Source organism: Oncorhynchus keta, chromosome 1 (genome assembly GCF_023373465.1).
Source record: "Oncorhynchus keta strain PuntledgeMale-10-30-2019 chromosome 1, Oket_V2, whole genome shotgun sequence".
NCBI classification, from domain to species: Eukaryota; Metazoa; Chordata; class Actinopteri; order Salmoniformes; family Salmonidae; genus Oncorhynchus; species Oncorhynchus keta.
Window position 1 is genome coordinate 88,170,358 of NC_068421.1, and position 19,508 is coordinate 88,189,865.

The 19,508-nt window shown below is 45.0% G+C and overlaps 1 protein-coding gene across 1 annotated transcript in view; it reads left to right on the top strand.

The window, feature by feature from the left end:
- Window positions 1-684: 684 nt before the first annotated feature.
- Window positions 685-19,508, top strand: part of cfhl5 (complement factor H like 5) — a 207,985-nt gene continuing 189,161 nt past the window's right edge. The window contains exons 1-7 of the mRNA XM_052524135.1: window positions 685-818; window positions 1,091-1,297; window positions 1,681-1,786; window positions 2,022-2,098; window positions 9,303-9,494; window positions 9,633-9,821; window positions 10,043-10,225. Coding sequence (XP_052380095.1) covers window positions 749-818; window positions 1,091-1,297; window positions 1,681-1,786; window positions 2,022-2,098; window positions 9,303-9,494; window positions 9,633-9,821; window positions 10,043-10,225 — 1,024 coding nt within the window. The 5' untranslated portion in view covers window positions 685-748. The remainder of the gene's footprint in view (window positions 819-1,090; window positions 1,298-1,680; window positions 1,787-2,021; window positions 2,099-9,302; window positions 9,495-9,632; window positions 9,822-10,042; window positions 10,226-19,508) is intronic.

Sequence of the window (19,508 nt, forward strand, 5' to 3'; positions counted from 1 at the left end):
ATCATCGTTACTGAGTGTCATAGATGTGTTCTTTGCATTCTACACATTGAGGCAGGAATATTGACCTTCAATTCTCATATGCAAGAAAAAGTTAAATGTAACATTGTGTGTTTTGTTTAGTTGGTAGGTTAATGTGAGGTAAACCCTGGCATGCTCTCAAGGTGTAGAAGTCAATAAAACATTAACTTTAAATCGATTTTGGCCCTTTTGCCCCTGGATAATACGGCTTGACGGGAAAAGGTTGTCTTGCTGGAACAAACATAGCTATGTCAATAGACAGTAAACAGACAGGTTTATGTGAGGTTTATGTCAGTACACATTTGTTCAGCATATTTGGTGATTCATCAATGACCTAACAAATGGAGCTTATCATCATTACAATCAACATTCAAAGTATTTGCTACCTGTCTAAACGTCTTTCTATCTCTAAATCTATGCTCTTCAAATTAGATATGTCTCTATATGGCTGACCAAATGATTTGCACTTTTAAATTAGTTTTGATTTGCTCAATTAATGAATAGACTGAACCAATGCAGTTCCTACATTGAGCATTTTCCTCAGTGTTTCCCCTTCCCGCAACGTAGGTTTGATTGAATTCCAGTATTTTGGGTCAGTCCCTCTGGACAGTGGTTCTCTTCAGTGCTCCCTGGGGGCTGGAACTCTGTAGACAAACATTAACTTTGGGATAGACACTCTATATTTATCTTCTACTCTTTCCATTTTTACTGCATCTACCATTTGATCAACATGAAATCATCTCTGACTCTGCTGTGTCTGGTGGTATGGGTGAATGTGGATGCTTCATCAGCTCAGACTGGTAAGGATGTGTTTTCAATCACGTTCTCACATGCTTGTAGTGCCCACATTGTGTTAGTATTCACCAGTTGCTGAGGGGGGGATGAAGGTTCTATCTGCTAAAAGAAGATTCTGAGATAATTGGTTTTAAAACTCCAAACCCTCATCGGTTTGAATGGTGTCAGCAAATTAGAGTATTTAGAGTACTATATAGGTAGAGAACACTGAACAGAACAAGGCTGTGTCAATAACAACATAGAACTTTGTAGTGCCAAGCTCTCTGTTTGTCTAAAGGTTTTTCCTCTGCTCCTCTGTCAGTGTGCAGTGGACCTCTTCCAAATGTGCCCGATGCCAGGGTCACTGAGGAAAGCATCAAAAATGAGTACAAAGAGGACGACATTGTCCTTTTTTCCTGCAACTTTGGCTTTGTACCAGCAGGCAGAATAAGTTTTCAGTGTAAGAAGAATAAGTGGGTGGTGGTCCGTCAGGGGAAATGCAAGCGTGAGTATTTCTTTCAATGTTATAGATTCAATATTGTTGTTATACATTTGACATTTTAGTCATTTAGCAGACGTTCTTATCCAGAGTGACTTATTGTTCGTGCATTTTTTTAAAGGGATAGTTTGGGATTTTGTCAATGAGGGGAAGTAGATAATGGGCCTCACTGCCAAAATCCCAAACTATCCATTTAAGATAGCTAAGTGAGAACCCAACATTATCAGTGCTAGTATGTTCATTTTTCCTCAACAAAATAGCTATGGTAATAGTTATGATTAGCATAACCCCATAATAGCTTAGTTAAACACTCTGAAAGATCTGTTAACATATCACTTTCTTACATACTGTATCATGATCTTGTTTTCCTGCGGTTTCCTGACATCTAGCTAAACCATGTGAGCTCCCTGATGAAACTGCCGATGGCCACTACAGGATCCACATTGGAAATGACTTTGTCTTTGGAGCCACTATCAAATACACTTGCAATGACGGGCAAGTTTTTCTTTTAGAGATTGAATTTCGTTATTATTTATGATATTTTTTTTTGTTAATAGCCCCCACCCCAATAGCCCTCTGTCCTCCCATTCCAGCCTGCCTAGTATGGGTTGAATCCAGCCCGTCTAGTACGGAGCTGAATCCAGCCTGTCTAGTACAGGGCTGAACTTAGAACACTGCTAATGATGTCACAGACTTAATAATACCTTTACTTATGTACTTATGTCTGTAGTTATCAGATTGTGAGCAAAATGGACAACAGAACCTGTATGGTGGCAGGATGGAGCAACCACCTGCCCTTATGTGAAGGTAACCATGTATTCATTGAATATTATAAACTGGGTAGTTTGGCTCATGGATGCTGATTGGCTTAAATCTGTCATATATCTGTCAGGACCTGGTTATGAACCCGGGTCTCCGGAGTGAGAAACAGTCACTTAACCAACTGAACGAACTGAGCCACAAATAGTCGGCAGAACCCAGAAGATGAGGCAGACACAGCAGTACTTGAGACGGTGTATTTAATGAAGTAAAAAGTGAAGTTCTTCAGGAAAACATGTAACTCCACAACCTCAAAAGGAATTCCACAAGAACAAAGGTAATCCTCCAAGACAAAAAGGTAAATCCACAAGGTGGAAGGTATAGCACAAAAAGCCTCAAAAGATACTCAAAAACAAACAAACAAGAACAAAAAACAGAATTCCACAAGAGAGTCCACCGGGATCAACAAAGGTTCACAGAGTACTAGGGCTGGGTGCTAACATACAAACACAGAGCCAAGAACTGAGGAAAACAAAGGGTTTAAATACAATCAGGGGAAACGAGGCACAGGTGCAAATAATAATGGGAATCAAGGGAAAACAAAAGGTCAAAAGGCAGAATGGGGGCATCTAGTGACCAAAAACCGGAACAACCCTGGCCAAATCCTGACAGAATCCCCCCTAGGAACGGCTCCTGACGTTCCTACCAGCTCTATCAGGGTGGAGGGCCCTGAACTGACGAATGAGGTCAGGGTCCAGTATGTCTTTGGCAGGAACCCAGGAGCGCTCCTCGGGACCGTAGCCTTCCCAGTCCACCAGATACTGCCAGGGCCGCTGCACCCGGCGGGAATCAAGTATCCGATGGACGGTATAAGCCGGCTGGCCTCCAATGACACGAGGCGGAGGTCTGTCTGCCGGGACAAGGGGAGAAAAAACAACACGTTTTAATAAGGAAATGTGAAACGTGGGATTAATCTTAAGGGATCTGGGTAAGTGTAGGCGATAAGAAACTGGGTTAACTCTCCTGGCAACCTTAAAGGGACCGATGTATTTTTGGGACAGCTTGCGAGACTCCACCCGTAGTGGTAAGTCTCTTGTGGAGAGCCAGACTCTCTGGCCGGGGCGCAGGGTAGGCCCGGGACGGCGACGTCTGTTGGCTTGTTGTTGGTACCTCTGTGAGGAACGCATAAGATTAAGACGGGTCTTCCTCCACCTAAGCCGACAGCGTCTGACGAACTTCAAGGCTGAAGGCACTCTGACTTCTGCCTCCTGGTCCGGGAACAATGGAGGGGCATAGCCAAACTGACACTCGTGCGGGGACATACCAGTGGAGGAGGAGCGCAAGGTGTTGTGCGCATATTCGGCCCAAACAATGAAGGACGACCATGTGGACGGGTTGTTACGAGTCATACATCGGAGGGTGGTTTCCAGCTCTTGATTCATCCTCTCTGTTTGGCCGTTGGACTCCGGATGGTACCCTGAAGATAGACTGGCAGAAGCCCCCATGAGTTGGCAGAAGGCCTTCCAAAACCTAGAGGCGAACTGGGGACCTCTGTCAGAAACCATATCTTGAGGAATGCCGAAGACTCGGAACACATGATTAATTACCAACTCAGCCGTTTCCTTGGCAGAAGGTAACTTAGTCAGAGGGACGAACCTGGCCGCCTTTGAAAACCTGTCGATTATGACTAGGATAGTAGTATTGCCATGGGATGGAGGAAGGCCAGTAATAAAGTCCAACGAGATATGGGACCAGGGTCTGTGGGGAACAGGTAAAGGGTGAAGGAGTCCTTGCGGGCGGAGGTGAGAAGATTTGCCCTGGCAGCACACGGGGCAGGCATTGACGAAAGTGGCAACGTCTTCTCTTATGGTAGGCCACCAGAACTTATGCTGGATGAACTCCAAGGTGCGACCTACGCCCGGGTGACAGGTGAGGCGAGAGGAGTGCCCCCACAGAAGGACCTGAGTCCTCACTGCCTTGGGGACAAACAACCGATTGGCAGGACCTCCTTTCGGGTCCGGTTCAATAGCTTGAGCTCGTCTCACGGTGTCCTCAACTTGCCACGAGATCGGAGCCACGATCTTAGCAGCAGGAAGGACAGGCATGTCCGTGTCATCTCGAATGGCAGGAGCGTAGACTCGGGACAGGGCATCCGGTTTGAGATTCTTCGACCCGGGCCGATAGGTGAGGATAAACTGGAATCGATTGAAGAAAAGAGACCATCTAGCTTGTCTAGCCTTTTAGGGAGTTTTATTCCTCTGCTGGTAGCGTGACTACAGCTCAAGCTCATTACCATAACGCACAATGCGCAAAAATATTCCTAAAAATATTTAACCTCCACACATTAACAAGTAAAATAGCCCAAATGAAAGATAAACAAGTTGTTTATCTAGCCAGCAAGTCAGATTTCTAAAATGTTTTATGGCGAAAACATAGCACATATTTATGTCAAACCACCACCGCAGACATATCTCATTAGCATAGCCAAGTAGGAAAAAATATGCAATCAACAAACGCAGGATTAAAAATAAAATCATTTCACTAACCTTTTGAAATCTTCATCAGATGACAGTAATATAACATGTTACACAGTACATTCATTTTTTTTCAATAATATGCTATATATATCCATAAATCTCTGTTTACAATTACGCATCGTTCAAAAAATGCTACTAAAATGTGAGGAGAAATTAAATAGCTCCGGCAGATAACGTCAGCTAACAAGGAATACACATCATAAACTTTGACTAAATATGCATGTTTTACATATGTATAGGAAGATACACTTATTCTAAATGCAATCGCTGTGTTACATGTATTTTTAACGTTACAGGTAGAGTTCACTAGGCTAAACTAGGAGTCGGCGCTCCAAAAGTACCATTCTGGCTCCTCTACCTTGGAGTCGACAGAAACCCAAAATTAACACATAAATATTTCCTTACCTTTGCTGTTCTTCCATCAACAGAACTGGAAGGGATTAACTCACCAAACCAGCGTTTAGTTTTCAAGTCTGCGTCTTTCGGTTCTCAAAATACACGCATTTCGGTCAAAATGTAGGCAAAAATTGAAGTGGATGCGCATCAAAACGTCGAAATTATATATTATATGTCGAGTTAACTTGTCAAACTAACTTCATAATCAAGCTTTAACATGTTATAAAGGTGTACAGCAATTTTGAGAACAAACAGAAACACAGGCACCGTTCAATCGATCTTGGAAAAGAGAGAGGACTTGACCATTGCGCACAGAAAAGTGACAGGTTTTTTTGAGTGACTGAGAGCTTACCACGTGCTCAAACTCTCGCGAGCGGGCGATTCTCACAATGAGAAGCCCCATTGAAAGCTGAGATCACGCTGAACACGTGGAGACTCTTCCTGGCGCTGTAACTGTTTGGGGAGGGTGTTTGCGATGACGTCAAAGGTGACCCAACTTTTCAGATGAGAAGAGATAGTTTGGGAGAATGCAGATTTTGAGAGTTCTGCTTTACATAGAGACAAAATTTAAACGGTTTTAGAAGCTTTAGAGTGTTTTCTATTCGATAATATTTTTTATTTGCATATATTAGCAACTTTTGACAAAAATGTATCATGTTTTATATGGGTACCCAAATCCTCCAGAAGGGGCAGTAAACCGTGGTATCCTGAACAGGCTAGAGTTCAACCGCTTCGCCTGCTGGATATACTCCAGATTTTTGTGGTCCGTAAGCACTTGAAACGGGTGAGAAGCCCCCTCGAGCCAGTGTCTCCATTCCTTCAATGCCATCTTAACCACTAGGAGTTCACGATCCCTCACATCGTAGTTCCTCTCAGCCGGGGTAAGCCGGTGTGAGAAGAAAGCGCACGGATGAAGCTTCTTGTCTTCACCCCTCTGAGACAGGACAGCTCCAACACCAACCTCTGAGGCGTCTACCTCCACCACAAACGGTTCATCCGTAGTCGGTAGTATCAGGATGGGAGCAGAGAGGACGCGCTGCTTGAGTCCTTGGAAGGCCGTCTCAGCTTCTCTTCCCCACAAAAACCTTGCATTGCCACCCTTGGTTAAAGCTGAGAGAGGGGCTGCCACCAAGCTGAAGTTCTTGATGAACTTGCGGTAAAAGTTAGTGAAGCCCAGGAAACGCTGAACTTCCTTAACGGATTTGGGGGTGGGCCAATCCGCTACCGCCCCTACCTTCCTGGGGTCCATTTGGACTCGACCGGGTTCCACTACAAATCCCAGGAATTGTACTCGGGATTAATGGAATTCACATTTTTCCGGCTTAACGTACAGATGGCTGTCTAGGAGGCGTTTGAGTACTTGTCTGACATGCTTTGTGTGTTCTCGAAAAGATGAGGATGTCATCCAAGTAAACGAACACAAATATGTTAAGCATATCCCTAAGCACATCATTTATGAGCGATTGGAACACCGCTGGGGCGTTGGTCAGGCCGAAAGGCATCACCAAGTATTCATAGTGACCAGTAGGCGTGTTGAAAGCGGTCTTCCACTCGTCACCAGGTCTGATCCGCACAAGATGGTATGCGTTCCGCAGGTCAAGCTTAATGAAAACAACTGCTTCCTGGAGCAGCTCGAAGGCTGTGGCCATAAGGGGTAGCGGGTAACGGTTACGGACGGTTATGGCATTGAGTCCCCGGTAGTCGATGCAAGGACGTAATCTACCGTCTTTCTTGGCCACAAAGAAAAACCCTGCTCCCGCCGGGGAGGTGGATGGACGCATGAGGCCTGCTTCCAGAGCGTCCTTGATGTAGGTATCCATAGCAGCTCGTTCGGGTGGAGATAGGGAAAAGATCCGACCCCTGGGGGGGCAAGTGCCCGGAAACAGTTCGTAGGGGCAATCATAAGGTCTATGGGGTGGTAGCATGGTGGCCCTCTGTTTGCTAAATACCAGTTTGAGGTCATGGTAACACTCGGGAACTCGGGTCAGGTCGATGGATTCTAAAGACTCGGGAGTAGAACTCGGGGAATTCGGGAAAATACAAGTAGCTTGGCACGTAGGAACCCACTGCTTGATAGTGCCCACAGACCAGTCGATGTGAGGGTTATGGCTATGAAGCCAGGGGTATCCAAGGACGAGAGGGAACTCGGAACAGGAGATCAAATGAAAGTTCATCAATTCCTGGTGTTGTGAAACTGAAAGTCGCAAGGAGGTAGTGACATGAGTGACAAGTCCAGATCCCAAAGGGCTTTCATCCAATGTAGTAACCCTCATGGGGTCTCTTAGAGGTTCAGAGGGAACGCCATTCTCCTTCGCCCAGACACCATCCATGAAGTTACCTGCGGCTCCAGAGTCTACCAAAGCTTGAAGGTGAAGCTTGTGGTTGTCCCAGGAAAGGGTGACTGGAATGAGCAGACGGGAGTTGGACGGATGGGAGGAGGTTATGTTTCCCGTTACAGTTCCCCCCGGTCTATACGGGACAGAGCGTTTCCCTGGAGCCCGGGACACGTGGAACGGAAATGGCCCGGTTTGCCGCAATATAGACAGCGTCGCTCCCTCATCCGGCGGTCTCTCTCAGCCTGGGAGATGCGTCCAATCTGCATGGGTTCCGGTGGAGCCAGCGAGGATAAAGGTGGGGACTCTGAGCTGGGACTGATTAGGGCTAGAGGTCTACGGTTGAGTTCTCTCTCTCTCAGACGCTGGTCAATGCGTGAGGCCAACTTGATCAGGGACTCGAGATTGTCCGGTGGTTCCCGAGTGGCCAGTTCATCTTGGATAGTGTCGGAAAGGCCTTTCAGAAAGCACACCGTGAGCGCCTCGTTGTTCCAGCCACTCGCTGCTGCCACCGTGCGGAACTGGATGGCATAGTCCGTCACGCTGCGCCGACCTTGGTGGAGAGTCAGGAGCTGTTTGGCTGAGTCAGGACCACTGCTTGGGCCTTGAAACACTCGTTTGAATTCCTCAGCAAAGGCAGAGTAGCTGGCACAGCAGGAACTATGGGCATCCCACACAGCAGTAGCCCAGGCCAGGGCTTTTTCCGACAGCAGGGTGATGATATATGCGATCTTAGACCGGTCGGTGGGGAACGACGAGGGTTGCAGCTCGAAGTAGAGAGAACATTGGGTGAGAAACCCTTTACAAGCACTTGGATCACCTGAGAACCGTTGAGGAGGTGGAAGATGAGGTTCAGCCAGAGGGTTAACTGCCATGGGTACGTGAATCTGAGGTACTGGGACGGGAACTGTTGCCAGGGTAAGTCTATCAGATATCTGCTTTATGGAAGTCAGCATCTCCGACAGAAGATGAGAATGTCTAGCCATTAAGGCCTCTTGCTGAACCAGGGCGGCTTCGTGGCGTTGGACAGTCTCCTGGTGGTGGGACAGCATGGCAACAAGGTCCTGGGAACTGGCTGCCTCTGGGTTCATTTTTGGCTCTGTGTTTCTGTCAGGACCCGGTTACGAACCCGGTCTCCGGAGTGAGAAACAGTCACTTAACCAACTGAGCCACGAATAGTCGGCAGAACCCAGAAGATGAGGCAGACACAGCAGTACTTGAGACGGTGTATTTAATGAAGTAAAAAGTGAAGTTCTTCAGGAAAACATGTAACTCCACAACCTCAAAAGGAATTCCACAAGAACAAAGGTAATCCTCCAAGACAAAAAGGTAAATCCACAAAGTGGAAGGTATAGCACAAAAAGCCTCAAAAGATACTCAAAAACAAACAAACAAGAACAAAAAACAGAATTCCACAAGAGAGTCCACCGGGATCAACAAAGGTTCACAGAGTACTAGGGCTGGGTGCTAACATACAAACACAGAGCCAAGAACTGAGGAAAACAAAGGGTTTAAATACAATCAGGGGAAACGAGGCACAGGTGCAAATAATAATGGGGATCAAGGGAAAACAAAAGGTCAAAAGGCACAATGGGGGCATCTAGTGACCAAAAACCGGAACAACCCTGGCCAAATCCTGACAATATCGTACCGTTTACCATGTGTATGACCCCCTCAATAACGTTTTACTGATCTAACGTTAGTAACCAGTTTATAATAGCAAAAAAGGCACCTCTGGGGTTTGTGGTATATGGCCAATATACCTCGGCTAATAGAAGTATCCAGGCTCGCTGTGTTACATTGTGTCTAAGAACATCCCTTAGACGTGGTATATTGGCCATATATCACACCCTCTCAGGACCTATTGCTTAATTATAGTATATACAGAATAACGCCTTACTTACTTTTTACAATGCACACTGTAACTCAGAGGGTTCATGAAGTTATAGACTGTACAACACCCTGCAATATGATCTTTCTCCGTAGTGGTGAGTTGTGTCCCCGAGGCTACAGATGGACGGGTGGTTGTGAGCGGTCTGCCAGATGATGATGGTGTTATACAGTACGGTCATGAGCTCAAGTTCAGCTGCCCCAACCCAGCACACCAGCTGAAGGGAAACCCACAGGTAGTGTGCGCCGCGGGGGGGGTGTGGAACAACCATTTCCCAACCTGTGAAGGTAAACATTTCACTTTAGCCAAAACTAAGCAAATCATTTTATCGACAACAATATGTACCTTCAGAAGTTACATCAGGTTTGCAAATGTGCTATACAGCAATTTAGTGATTTTTCTATTTTTTTCCCCCTCCATAATAGATGTGACTTGTGAAGCTGCAGAGAAGATTAAGAATGTGAACGTGATAGGAATTCCCCAAAACAACACCATGAAGGTTGGACACAGGCTGCAGTTTGAGTGCAGCAACTCTAAACATATTCTGAAGGGGAAATCAGAGGTCATCTGCTCAGTCAATGGACAGTGGAGTCACTCCATTCCAATTTGTTATGGTAAATTGTATGTTTATTGATTAGACACATTGTTCCACTTCCCAATCAAGTTACTTGTTTTAAGTAGATTTACAATTATCTCCAACTCACAAAAAATGTAGCAAAATAACGCATTTTGGAAAAGGCAGGAACGTTTTCTGGACTACTATTCTTGCTGGGAAAATAGCAGCTTGGTACATTTCATCACTAGTATTTCTCTGATGTCACCCATGTCTTCCTAGAGCCCAAGGATTTCTGTGGACCACCTCCACATGTCAATAACGGAGACAGAGACAGAACCAGAGAACGCTACAGAAATGGAGAATCAGTTGAATATGTCTGCCAGAAATACTACATCCTTGATCCCCCTTCAGCGTACAAGACGTGTCGTGACGGGATCTGGACACGACCGATAACCTGTCTGAGTAAGTTCTCTTTAAAATAACATTGGCCCAGTTCCTACCCAATCGTATACTAACTCCCCCTTAACGATCAGAATGGATTAATTCCAGGAATGGAATTCAAGATCAATTGATTAATTACTATTTAAAAATGCATTCTGAGTTGAAATGTAACTGTTGAACCATGCTCCTGAGGCATTGACAAGTGACATTCCTCAAGGATCTATGGGTATAGTGATATCATTCATTAAAATGAAAAACAGCTCATTTTCAGTGGCCCTTGAAGGACACATTCACACACTGATTCCTGTACAATCTTCTCATTTTAGAACCCTGCACTGTGGATGAAGAGCTGATGAACACACAGAACATCCAATTTAAATATCCTCCGAAAGATCAAAAAGTCTATGCCACACATGGAGATCATACCACTTTTAAGTGTACTGGTCATCTTAGACTGAGCCCAGGTAGTGTTGGATTTCATCAGCAGTGTATAAATGGGGTCATGAACTTGCCTCATTGCCAATAGTGGCTTCGTCTTACGCAAAGAGATGGCCACTTGCTTGTTGGGCATACATGTCAATGAATAACCCCTGTCAATAGTTTGCTCAAATTATTTTCAGATTCATTGTCTGAATAAATGTATGGTTTTTCACGATTGTCCAACATGAAATAAAGTGCTTCTGGTTCATATTTACTCATCTACTTTGATTATTTTAATGGTTCCATGGAATAATATTATCACACACACACAACCAAGCTTTCTCAAGTTAGTGGTGCTGGGAATGAAATTCTCAAAGTTCACTATAAAGATTCACAAACTATTGTTTTACAATATCTTAGCAACCAGACAAATGTTTATGTGATGTTCAACTGCATCATCATCACATATTCCCTTGATGACGTGTTCCTTCCTGTTGTTTGCATCCTGATCATTTAAGCAGGAATATTGTCCTTCAAATCTCATATGCAAGAAAACGTTTAATGTCATGTGTTATGTATGGTTCGTCAAGTTGGCTGGCTAATATGGGGCTACGGTGAGCCATGGCAGTACAGACATACTCCCAAGGTGCAGAAATAGATTTTGTCCCTCCCCTTTTGCCCTTTGAAAACATGGCTTGACGGGAAAAGGAGGCACTTGCTTGCTGGAACAAACATTAGCCATGTCAATATACAGTGAACAAGGTTTATGTACAGTAAGGGTTATGTTAGTCCAGGTTTTGATCTTATCCACATTCTAACTACAGTGATACCTGTACCACTCAACGCTTATTTAGCTCTTAATTTAAGCACATCAGATTACTGTAGAAATGTCTCTATCTCATGTAGCTGAACAATAGTGGAAGACCGAGAACACAAGTTATTTATTCTGATATCTAATATAGTGGTCTTAAAAATACTACAAATTAAAATCATTCAAATTAAAATGAGTTGTATTGTGTCCTATTATTAATAGACTGAACCAACACAGTTCCTACATTGGGTATTTTCACAAGAACTGTTCTTTAAAAAAATAAAAAATAAATGTAAGGGTTGGATCAGCTTAATATTGCAGAAAGATTGCTGCTTTCATCAATATAATAGTCTGCATCATTTCCAATCCCACATATCATTTTTGGGTAAATATATATATCCATATACATACACGTATGCATACATATTCACATATATACAGTGGGGAGAACAAGTATTTTATACACTGCCAATTTTGCAGATTTTCCTACTTACAAAGCATTTAGATGTCTCTAATTTTTATCATAGGTACGCTTCAACTGTGAGAGACGGAGTCTAAAACAAAAATCCAGAAAATCACATTGTATGATTTTTAAGTAATTCATTTGCATTTTATTGAATGACATAAGTATTTGATACATCAGAAAAGCTGAACTTAATATTTGGTACAGAAACTTTTGTTTGCAATTACAGAGATCATATGTTTCCTGTAGTTGTTGACCAGGTTTGCACACACTGCAGAAGGGAGGCCCACTCCTCCATACAGACCTTCTCCAGATCCTTCAGGTTTCGGGGCTGTCGCAGGGCAATATGGACTTTCAGCTCCCTCCAAAGATGTTCTATTGGGTTCAGGTCTGGAGACTGGCTAGGCCACTCCAGGATCTTGAGATGCTTCTTACGGAGCCACTCCTTAGTTGCCCTGGCAGTGTGTTTCGGGTCGTTGTCATGCTGGAAGAACCAGCCGTGACCCATCTTCAATGGTCTTACTGAGGGAAGGAGTTTGTTGGCCAAGATATCGTGATACATGGCCCATCGATCCTCCCTTCAATACGGTGCAGTCGTCCTGTCCCCTTTGCAGAAAAGCATCCTCAAAGAATGATGTTTCCACCTCCATGCTTCACGACTGGCATGGTGTTCTTGGGGTTGTACTCATCCTTCTTCTTCCTCCAAACACGGCAAGTGTAGACCAAAAAGCTCTATTTTTGTCTCATCAGACCACAGACCTTCTCCCATTCCTCCTCTGGATCATCCAGATGGTCATTGGCAAACTTCAGACGGGCCTGGGCTTACGCTTGCTTGAGCAGGGGGACCTTGCGTGCGCTGCAGGATTTTAATCCATGACGGCATAGTGTGTTACTAAGGGTTTTCTTTGAGACTGTGGTCCCAGCTCTCGTCAGGTCATTCACCAGGTCCTGCCGTGTAGTTCTGGGCTGATCCCTCACCTTCCTCGTGATCATTGATGCCCCACGAGGTGAGATCTTGCATGGAGCCCCAGACCGAGGGTGATTGACCGTCATCTTGAACTTCTTCCATTTTCTAATAATTGCGCCAACAGTTGTTGCCTTCTCACCAAGCGGCTTGCCTATTGTCCTGTAGCCCATCCCAGCCTTGTGCAGGTCTACAATTTTATCTCTGATGTTCTTACACAGCTCTCTGATCTTGGCAATTGTGGAGAGGTTGGAGTCTGTTTGATTGAGTGTGTGAATTGGTGTATTTTATACAGATAACGAATTCAAAAAGGTACAGTTAATACAATTAACCCGTCCAACTTCCGGGTTGGAGCGAGAGGTCGCATCGCACTTCGCTCCGCAGGTAGTATAACTTTTTCATTACATTTCATTACATTTCATTATAGTACAACGGTTGATTTGTCTAATCTTAGCAATTTCTTCTTAGCTAGCTACATAGCCGTCCTTGTATCAGAGATAATTGCATAATTATCGTATTTCGTCGCCCTAACGTAGCCTTCACTGCTATTCGCCCAGCAGCTAGCCAGCTAGCAAACGCTAGCAAACGCCCACAGATTAGCAGCACTGTAGTACTATTACACTCAACTGAACGACTTGATTAGTTTAGTGTTAGCTAGCTACATAGCTGTCTTTGTATCCAAGATAATTGTGTAGTTTAGAGTGTGTAGTCTTGGAGTGATTATCTTAATTTACCGAGGTTAGCTAGCCAGCTATTTGTCGTCCTTAACGTAGGAGACTCTGCTAGCTAGCCAACAGCTAACAGCTAGCCAACGTCTACTGAACTGAACTCAACAACCCGGTCGCACTCACAGGTAGTATCACATTTTCATTTCATTTCATTACAGTACAACGGTTTGATTTGTTTGATCGTAGCTAGCTACATAGCTAGCTACATAGCCGTCTTTGTATCAAAGATAATTGTGTAGTCTAGAGCGATTTTCTAGGTTAGCTAGCCAGCTATTGTCATTCTTTTAACGCAACGTAACGTAAACAACACTGCTAGCTAGCCAGCTAGCCCCCGAATAGCAGCACTGTAGAAACTATTACACTCAACGGAACGACTTGATTAGTGTAGTGTCAACAACGCAGCTACTGCCAGCTAGCCTACTTCAGCAGTACTGTATCATTTTAATCATTTTAGTCAATAAGATTCTTGCTACGTAAGCTTAACTTTCTGAACATTCGAGACGTGTAGTCCACTTGTCATTCCAATCTCCTTTGCATTAGCGTAGCCTCTTCTGTAGCCTGTCAACTATGTGTCTGTCTATCCCTGTTCTCTCCTCTCTGCACAGACCATACAAACGCTCCACACCGCGTGGCCGCGGCCACCCTAATCTGGTGGTCCCAGCGCGCACGACCCACGTGGAGTTCCAGGTCTCCGGTAGCCTCTGGAACTGCCGATCTGCGGCCAACAAGGCAGAGTTCATCTCAGCCTATGCCTCCCTCCAGTCCCTCGACTTCTTGGCACTGACGGAAACATGGATCACCACAGACAACACTGCTACTCCTACTGCTCTCTCTTCGTCCGCCCACGTGTTCTCGCACACCCCGAGAGCTTCTGGTCAGCGGGGTGGTGGCACCGGGATCCTCATCTCTCCCAAGTGGTCATTCTCTCTTTCTCCCTCACCCATCTGTCTATCGCCTCCTTTGAATTCCATGCTGTCACAGTTACCAGCCCTTTCAAGCTTAACATCCTTATCATTTATCGCCCTCCAGGTTCCTCGGAGAGTTCATCAATGAGCTTGATACCTTGATAAGCTCCTTTCCTGAGGACGGCTCACCTCTCACAGTGCTGGGCGACTTTAACCTCCCCACGTCTACCTTTGACTCATTCCTCTCTGCCTCCTTCTTTCCACTCCTCTCCTCTTTTGACCTCACCCTCTCACCTTCCCCCTACTCACAAGGCAGGCAATACGCTCGACCTCATCTTTACTAGATGCTGTTCTTCCACTAACCTCATTGCAACTCCTCCAAGTCTCCGACCACTACCTTGTATCCTTTTCCCTCTCGCTCTCATCTAACACCTCCCACACTGCCCCTACTCGGATGGTATCGCGCCGTCCCAACCTTCGCTCTCTCTCCCCCGCTACTCTCTCCTCTTCCATCCTATCATCTCTTCCCTCTGCTCATACCTTCTCCAACCTATCTCCTGATTCTGCCTCCTCAACCCTCCTCTCCTCCCTTTCTGCATCCTTTGACTCTCTATGTCCCCTATCCTCCAGGCCGGCGCGGTCCTCCCCTCCCGCCCCATGGCTCGACGACTCATTGCGAGCTCACAGAACAGGGCTCCGGGCAGCTGAGCGGAAATGGAGGAAAACTCGCCTCCCTGCGGACCTGGCATCCTTTCACTCCCTCCTCTCTACATTTTCCTCCTCTGTCTCTGCTGCTAAAGCCATTTTCTACCACTCTAAATTCCAAGCATCTGCCTCTAACCCTAGGAAGCTCTTTGCCACCTTCTCCTCACTCCTGAATCCTCCTCCCCCCCTCCTCCCTCTCTGCAGATGACTTCGTCAACCATTTTGAAAAGAAGGTCGACGACATCCGATCCTCGTTTGCTAAGTCAAACGGCACCGCTGGTTCTGCTCACACTGCCCTACCCTGTGCTCTGACCTCTTTCTCCCCTCTCTCTCCAGATGAAATCTCGCGTCTTGTGACGGCCGGCCGCCCAACAACCTGCCCGCCCTTCCCTATCCCCTCCTCTCTTCTCCAGACCATTTCCGGAGACCTTCTCCCTTACCTCACCTCGCTCATCAACTCATCCCTGACCGCTGGCTACGTCCCTTCCGTCCTCAAGAGAGCGAGAGTTGCACCCCTTCTGAAAAAACCTACACTCAATCCCTCCGATGTCAACAACTACAGACCAGTATCTCTTGAACGTGCCGTCCTTGGCCAGCTCTCCCGCTATCTCTCTCTGAATGACCTTCTTGATCCAAATCAGTCAGGTTTCAAGACTAGTCATTCAACTGAGACTGCTCTTCTCTGTATCACGGAGGCGCTCCGCACCGCTAAAGCTAACTCTCTCTCCTCTGCTCTCATCCTTCTAGACCTATCGGCTGCCTTCGATACTGTGAACCATCAGATCCTCCTCTCCACCCTCTCCGAGTTGGGCATCTCCGGCGCGGCCCACGCTTGGATTGCGTCCTACCTGACAGGTCGCTCCTACCAGGTGGCGTGGCGAGAATCTGTCTCCTCACCACGCGCTCTCACCACTGGTGTCCCCAGGGCTCTGTTCTAGGCCCTCTCCTATTCTCGCTATACACCAAGTCACTTGGCTCTGTCATAACCTCACATGGTCTCTCCTATCATTGCTATGCAGACGACACACAATTAATCTTCTCCTTTCCCCCTTCTGATGACCAGGTGGCGAATCGCATCTCTGCATGTCTGGCAGACATATCAGTGTGGATGACGGATCACCACCTCAAGCTGAACCTCGGCAAGACGGAGCTGCTCTTCCTCCCGGGGAAGGACTGCCCGTTCCATGATCTCGCCATCACGGTTGACAACTCCATTGTGTCCTCCTCCCAGAGCGCTAAGAACCTTGGCGTGATCCTGGACAACACCCTGTCGTTCTCAACTAACATCAAGGCGGTGGCCCGTTCCTGTAGGTTCATGCTCTACAACATCCGCAGAGTACGACCCTGCCTCACACAGGAAGCGGCGCAGGTCCTAATCCAGGCACTTGTCATCTCCCGTCTGGACTACTGCAACTCGCTGTTGGCTGGGCTCCCTGCCTGTGCCATTAAACCCCTACAACTCATCCAGAACGCCGCAGCCCGTCTGGTGTTCAACCTTCCCAAGTTCTCTCACGTCACCCCGCTCCTCCGCTCTCTCCACTGGCTTCCAGTTGAAGCTCGCATCCGCTACAAGACCATGGTGCCTGCCTACGGAGCTGTGAGGGGAACGGCACCTCAGTACCTCCAGGCTCTGATCAGGCCCTACACCCAAACAAGGGCACTGCGTTCATCCACCTCTGGCCTGCTCGCCTCCCTACCACTGAGGAAGTACAGTTCCCGCTCAGCCCAGTCAAAACTGTTCGCTGCTCTGGCCCCCCAATGGTGGAACAAACTCCCTCACGACGCCAGGACAGCGGAGTCAATCACCACCTTCCGGAGACACCTGAAACCCCACCTCTTTAAGGAATACCTAGGATAGGATAAGTAATCCTTCTCACCCCCCTTTAAGATTTAGATGCACTATTGTAAAGTGACTATTCTACTGGATGTCATAAGGTGAATGCACCAATTTGTAAGTCGGGATAAGAGCGTCTGCTAAATGACTTAAATGTAATGTAATGTAATGAGTGGAGAACAGGAGGGCTTCTTAAAGAAAAACTAACAGGTTTGTGAGAGCCGGAATTCTTACTGGTTGGTAGGTGATCAAATACTTATGTCATGCAATAAAATGCTAATTAATTACTTAAAAATTCTGGATTTTTGTTTTAGATTCCGTCTCTCACAGTTGAAGTGTACCTATGATAAAAATGACAGACCTCTACATGGTTTGTAAGTAGGAAAACCTGCAAAATCGACAGTCTATCAAATACTTGTTCTCCCCACTGTACATACACATACCTATGTAGATATACATACTTTTTAAAGAATATATGTTTATTATTCCTTGCAAACCCTACCACCCTTCCCCCAATTGGAGTAAACTAATAAAAAGTTAGGCTTCTACCTTCAGTTTATACATCTCATACACATTTTACAGACACAATCTTTTACAATAGTTATATTTTGTTTGTTTTTAGTCCTTCCTCTATTTCTGATGTCCATCCAGTTTGATTCCTATTTGTAACTGTGCTATTTCACAAATTTATGAACCTATATCCATTTTACAGACCTCAAATGTTTTACATTGACTATCATGTTATCAAATCAAATCAAATCAAATCAAATTTATTTATATAGCCCTTCGTACATCAGCTGATATCTCAAAGTGCTGTACAGAAACCCAGCCTAAAACCCCAAACAGCAAACAATGCAGGTGTAAAAGTCCCACCCTTCAGCTCCATTCAACCCCTCCCATCTGTCTCTCAACATCATCCATTTTGGATTTCTATTTGCCATATATTTTTCAACTATGCTGTGATGCTTCACAAAAGTAGTGATCCTTTCTATTCTCATAGCTTCTACAGATTGTACATTAAAAATAACAATTTTTGCTAATATAATTATTATATTATTGATTGACTGACTATGGCTTTTCAAATCACCCGGTATTGCTATCTGCAGCGTTAGTTCTAGTCAAATATTGCAATTCTTCAGCCATTCCTGGACCTGTGTCCAAACACGAGCTACATATGGACAATACCAAAATACATGATCTAATGACTCTGCCTCCAAGCAGCAGAATCTGCAGGGCTGGGAACATTGTATCCCCCATACATATAACATTTTATTTGTTGCAAGAATTTTGTATAGTAATTTAATTTGAAAAATGTGAAGTTTTGAATCTGGCGTTGTTTTGCGTATCAATTCATAAACCATGTGCCATGAAATGGGTACATCGAAAATCTCTTCACAACTATTTTGCAATTTATATGGCACAGCTGTCAGTTTTTTGGTCCGTAAATGAAATTGGTATACGTTTTTATTTATCACACTTTTCGTTAACCATTTATGTTCTTTAATACAGGGCCGACATACAAGTTCCTTCATTTTTTCCCCTTCTACTTGCCTCTTCCATTTTTGTGGTAATGCTGCAATTAATTGGTTGTAATTTTGGGTAGAGCAGACATTTCCATATGTCTGTGTTAGCTGCATGTGTGACATAACTCCACCAGTCCTATTTATGATATCATTCACAAAAATGATACCTGTGTTTTTACCGCAGTGAAGGTTTGATTAAATTCTATATATTGGAGTTTTCCAGTATTTTGCGTCAGTCCCTCTGGACAGTGGTTCTCTTCAGTGCTCCCTGGGGGCTGGAACTCTGTAGACAAACATTAACATTAACTGTTTATTTATGTTCTACTCCTTCCATTTTTACTGCATCTACCATTTGATCAACATGAAATCATCTCTGACTCTCCTGTGTCTGGTGGTATGGGTGAATGTGGATGCTTCATCAGCTCAGACTGGTAAGGATGTGTTTTCCTTCACTTTCTCACATGCTTGTAGTGCCCACATTGTGTTGGTATCCACCAATTGCGCTGTAAGACACTGACTAGACTATACAAAGTGAGCAAACGTAACTGATGTGTTTACTTTGCTACGTTCAGCTACTATTGTACACCATCATAGGGAAACAGCACATTACTCTTCTGATACGCAGGGACAGTGACGACAATTTCTGCCTTCAATTCCATATTCACTTTTTATGTTTTTGACAGGACTTCAGGAATATAAACTCAGCAAAAAAAGAAACGTCCTCTCACTGTCCACTGCGTTTATTTTCAGAAAACTTAACGTATAAATATTTGTATGAACATAACAAGATTCAACAACTGAGATATAAACTGAACAAATTCCACAGACATGTGACTAACAAATATGGAATAATGTGTCTGTGAACAAAATGGGGGGTCAAAATCAAAAGTAACATTCAGTATCTGGTGTGGCCAATGACAAGTGATACTGACCTGAGAAATAGTTTGTCAG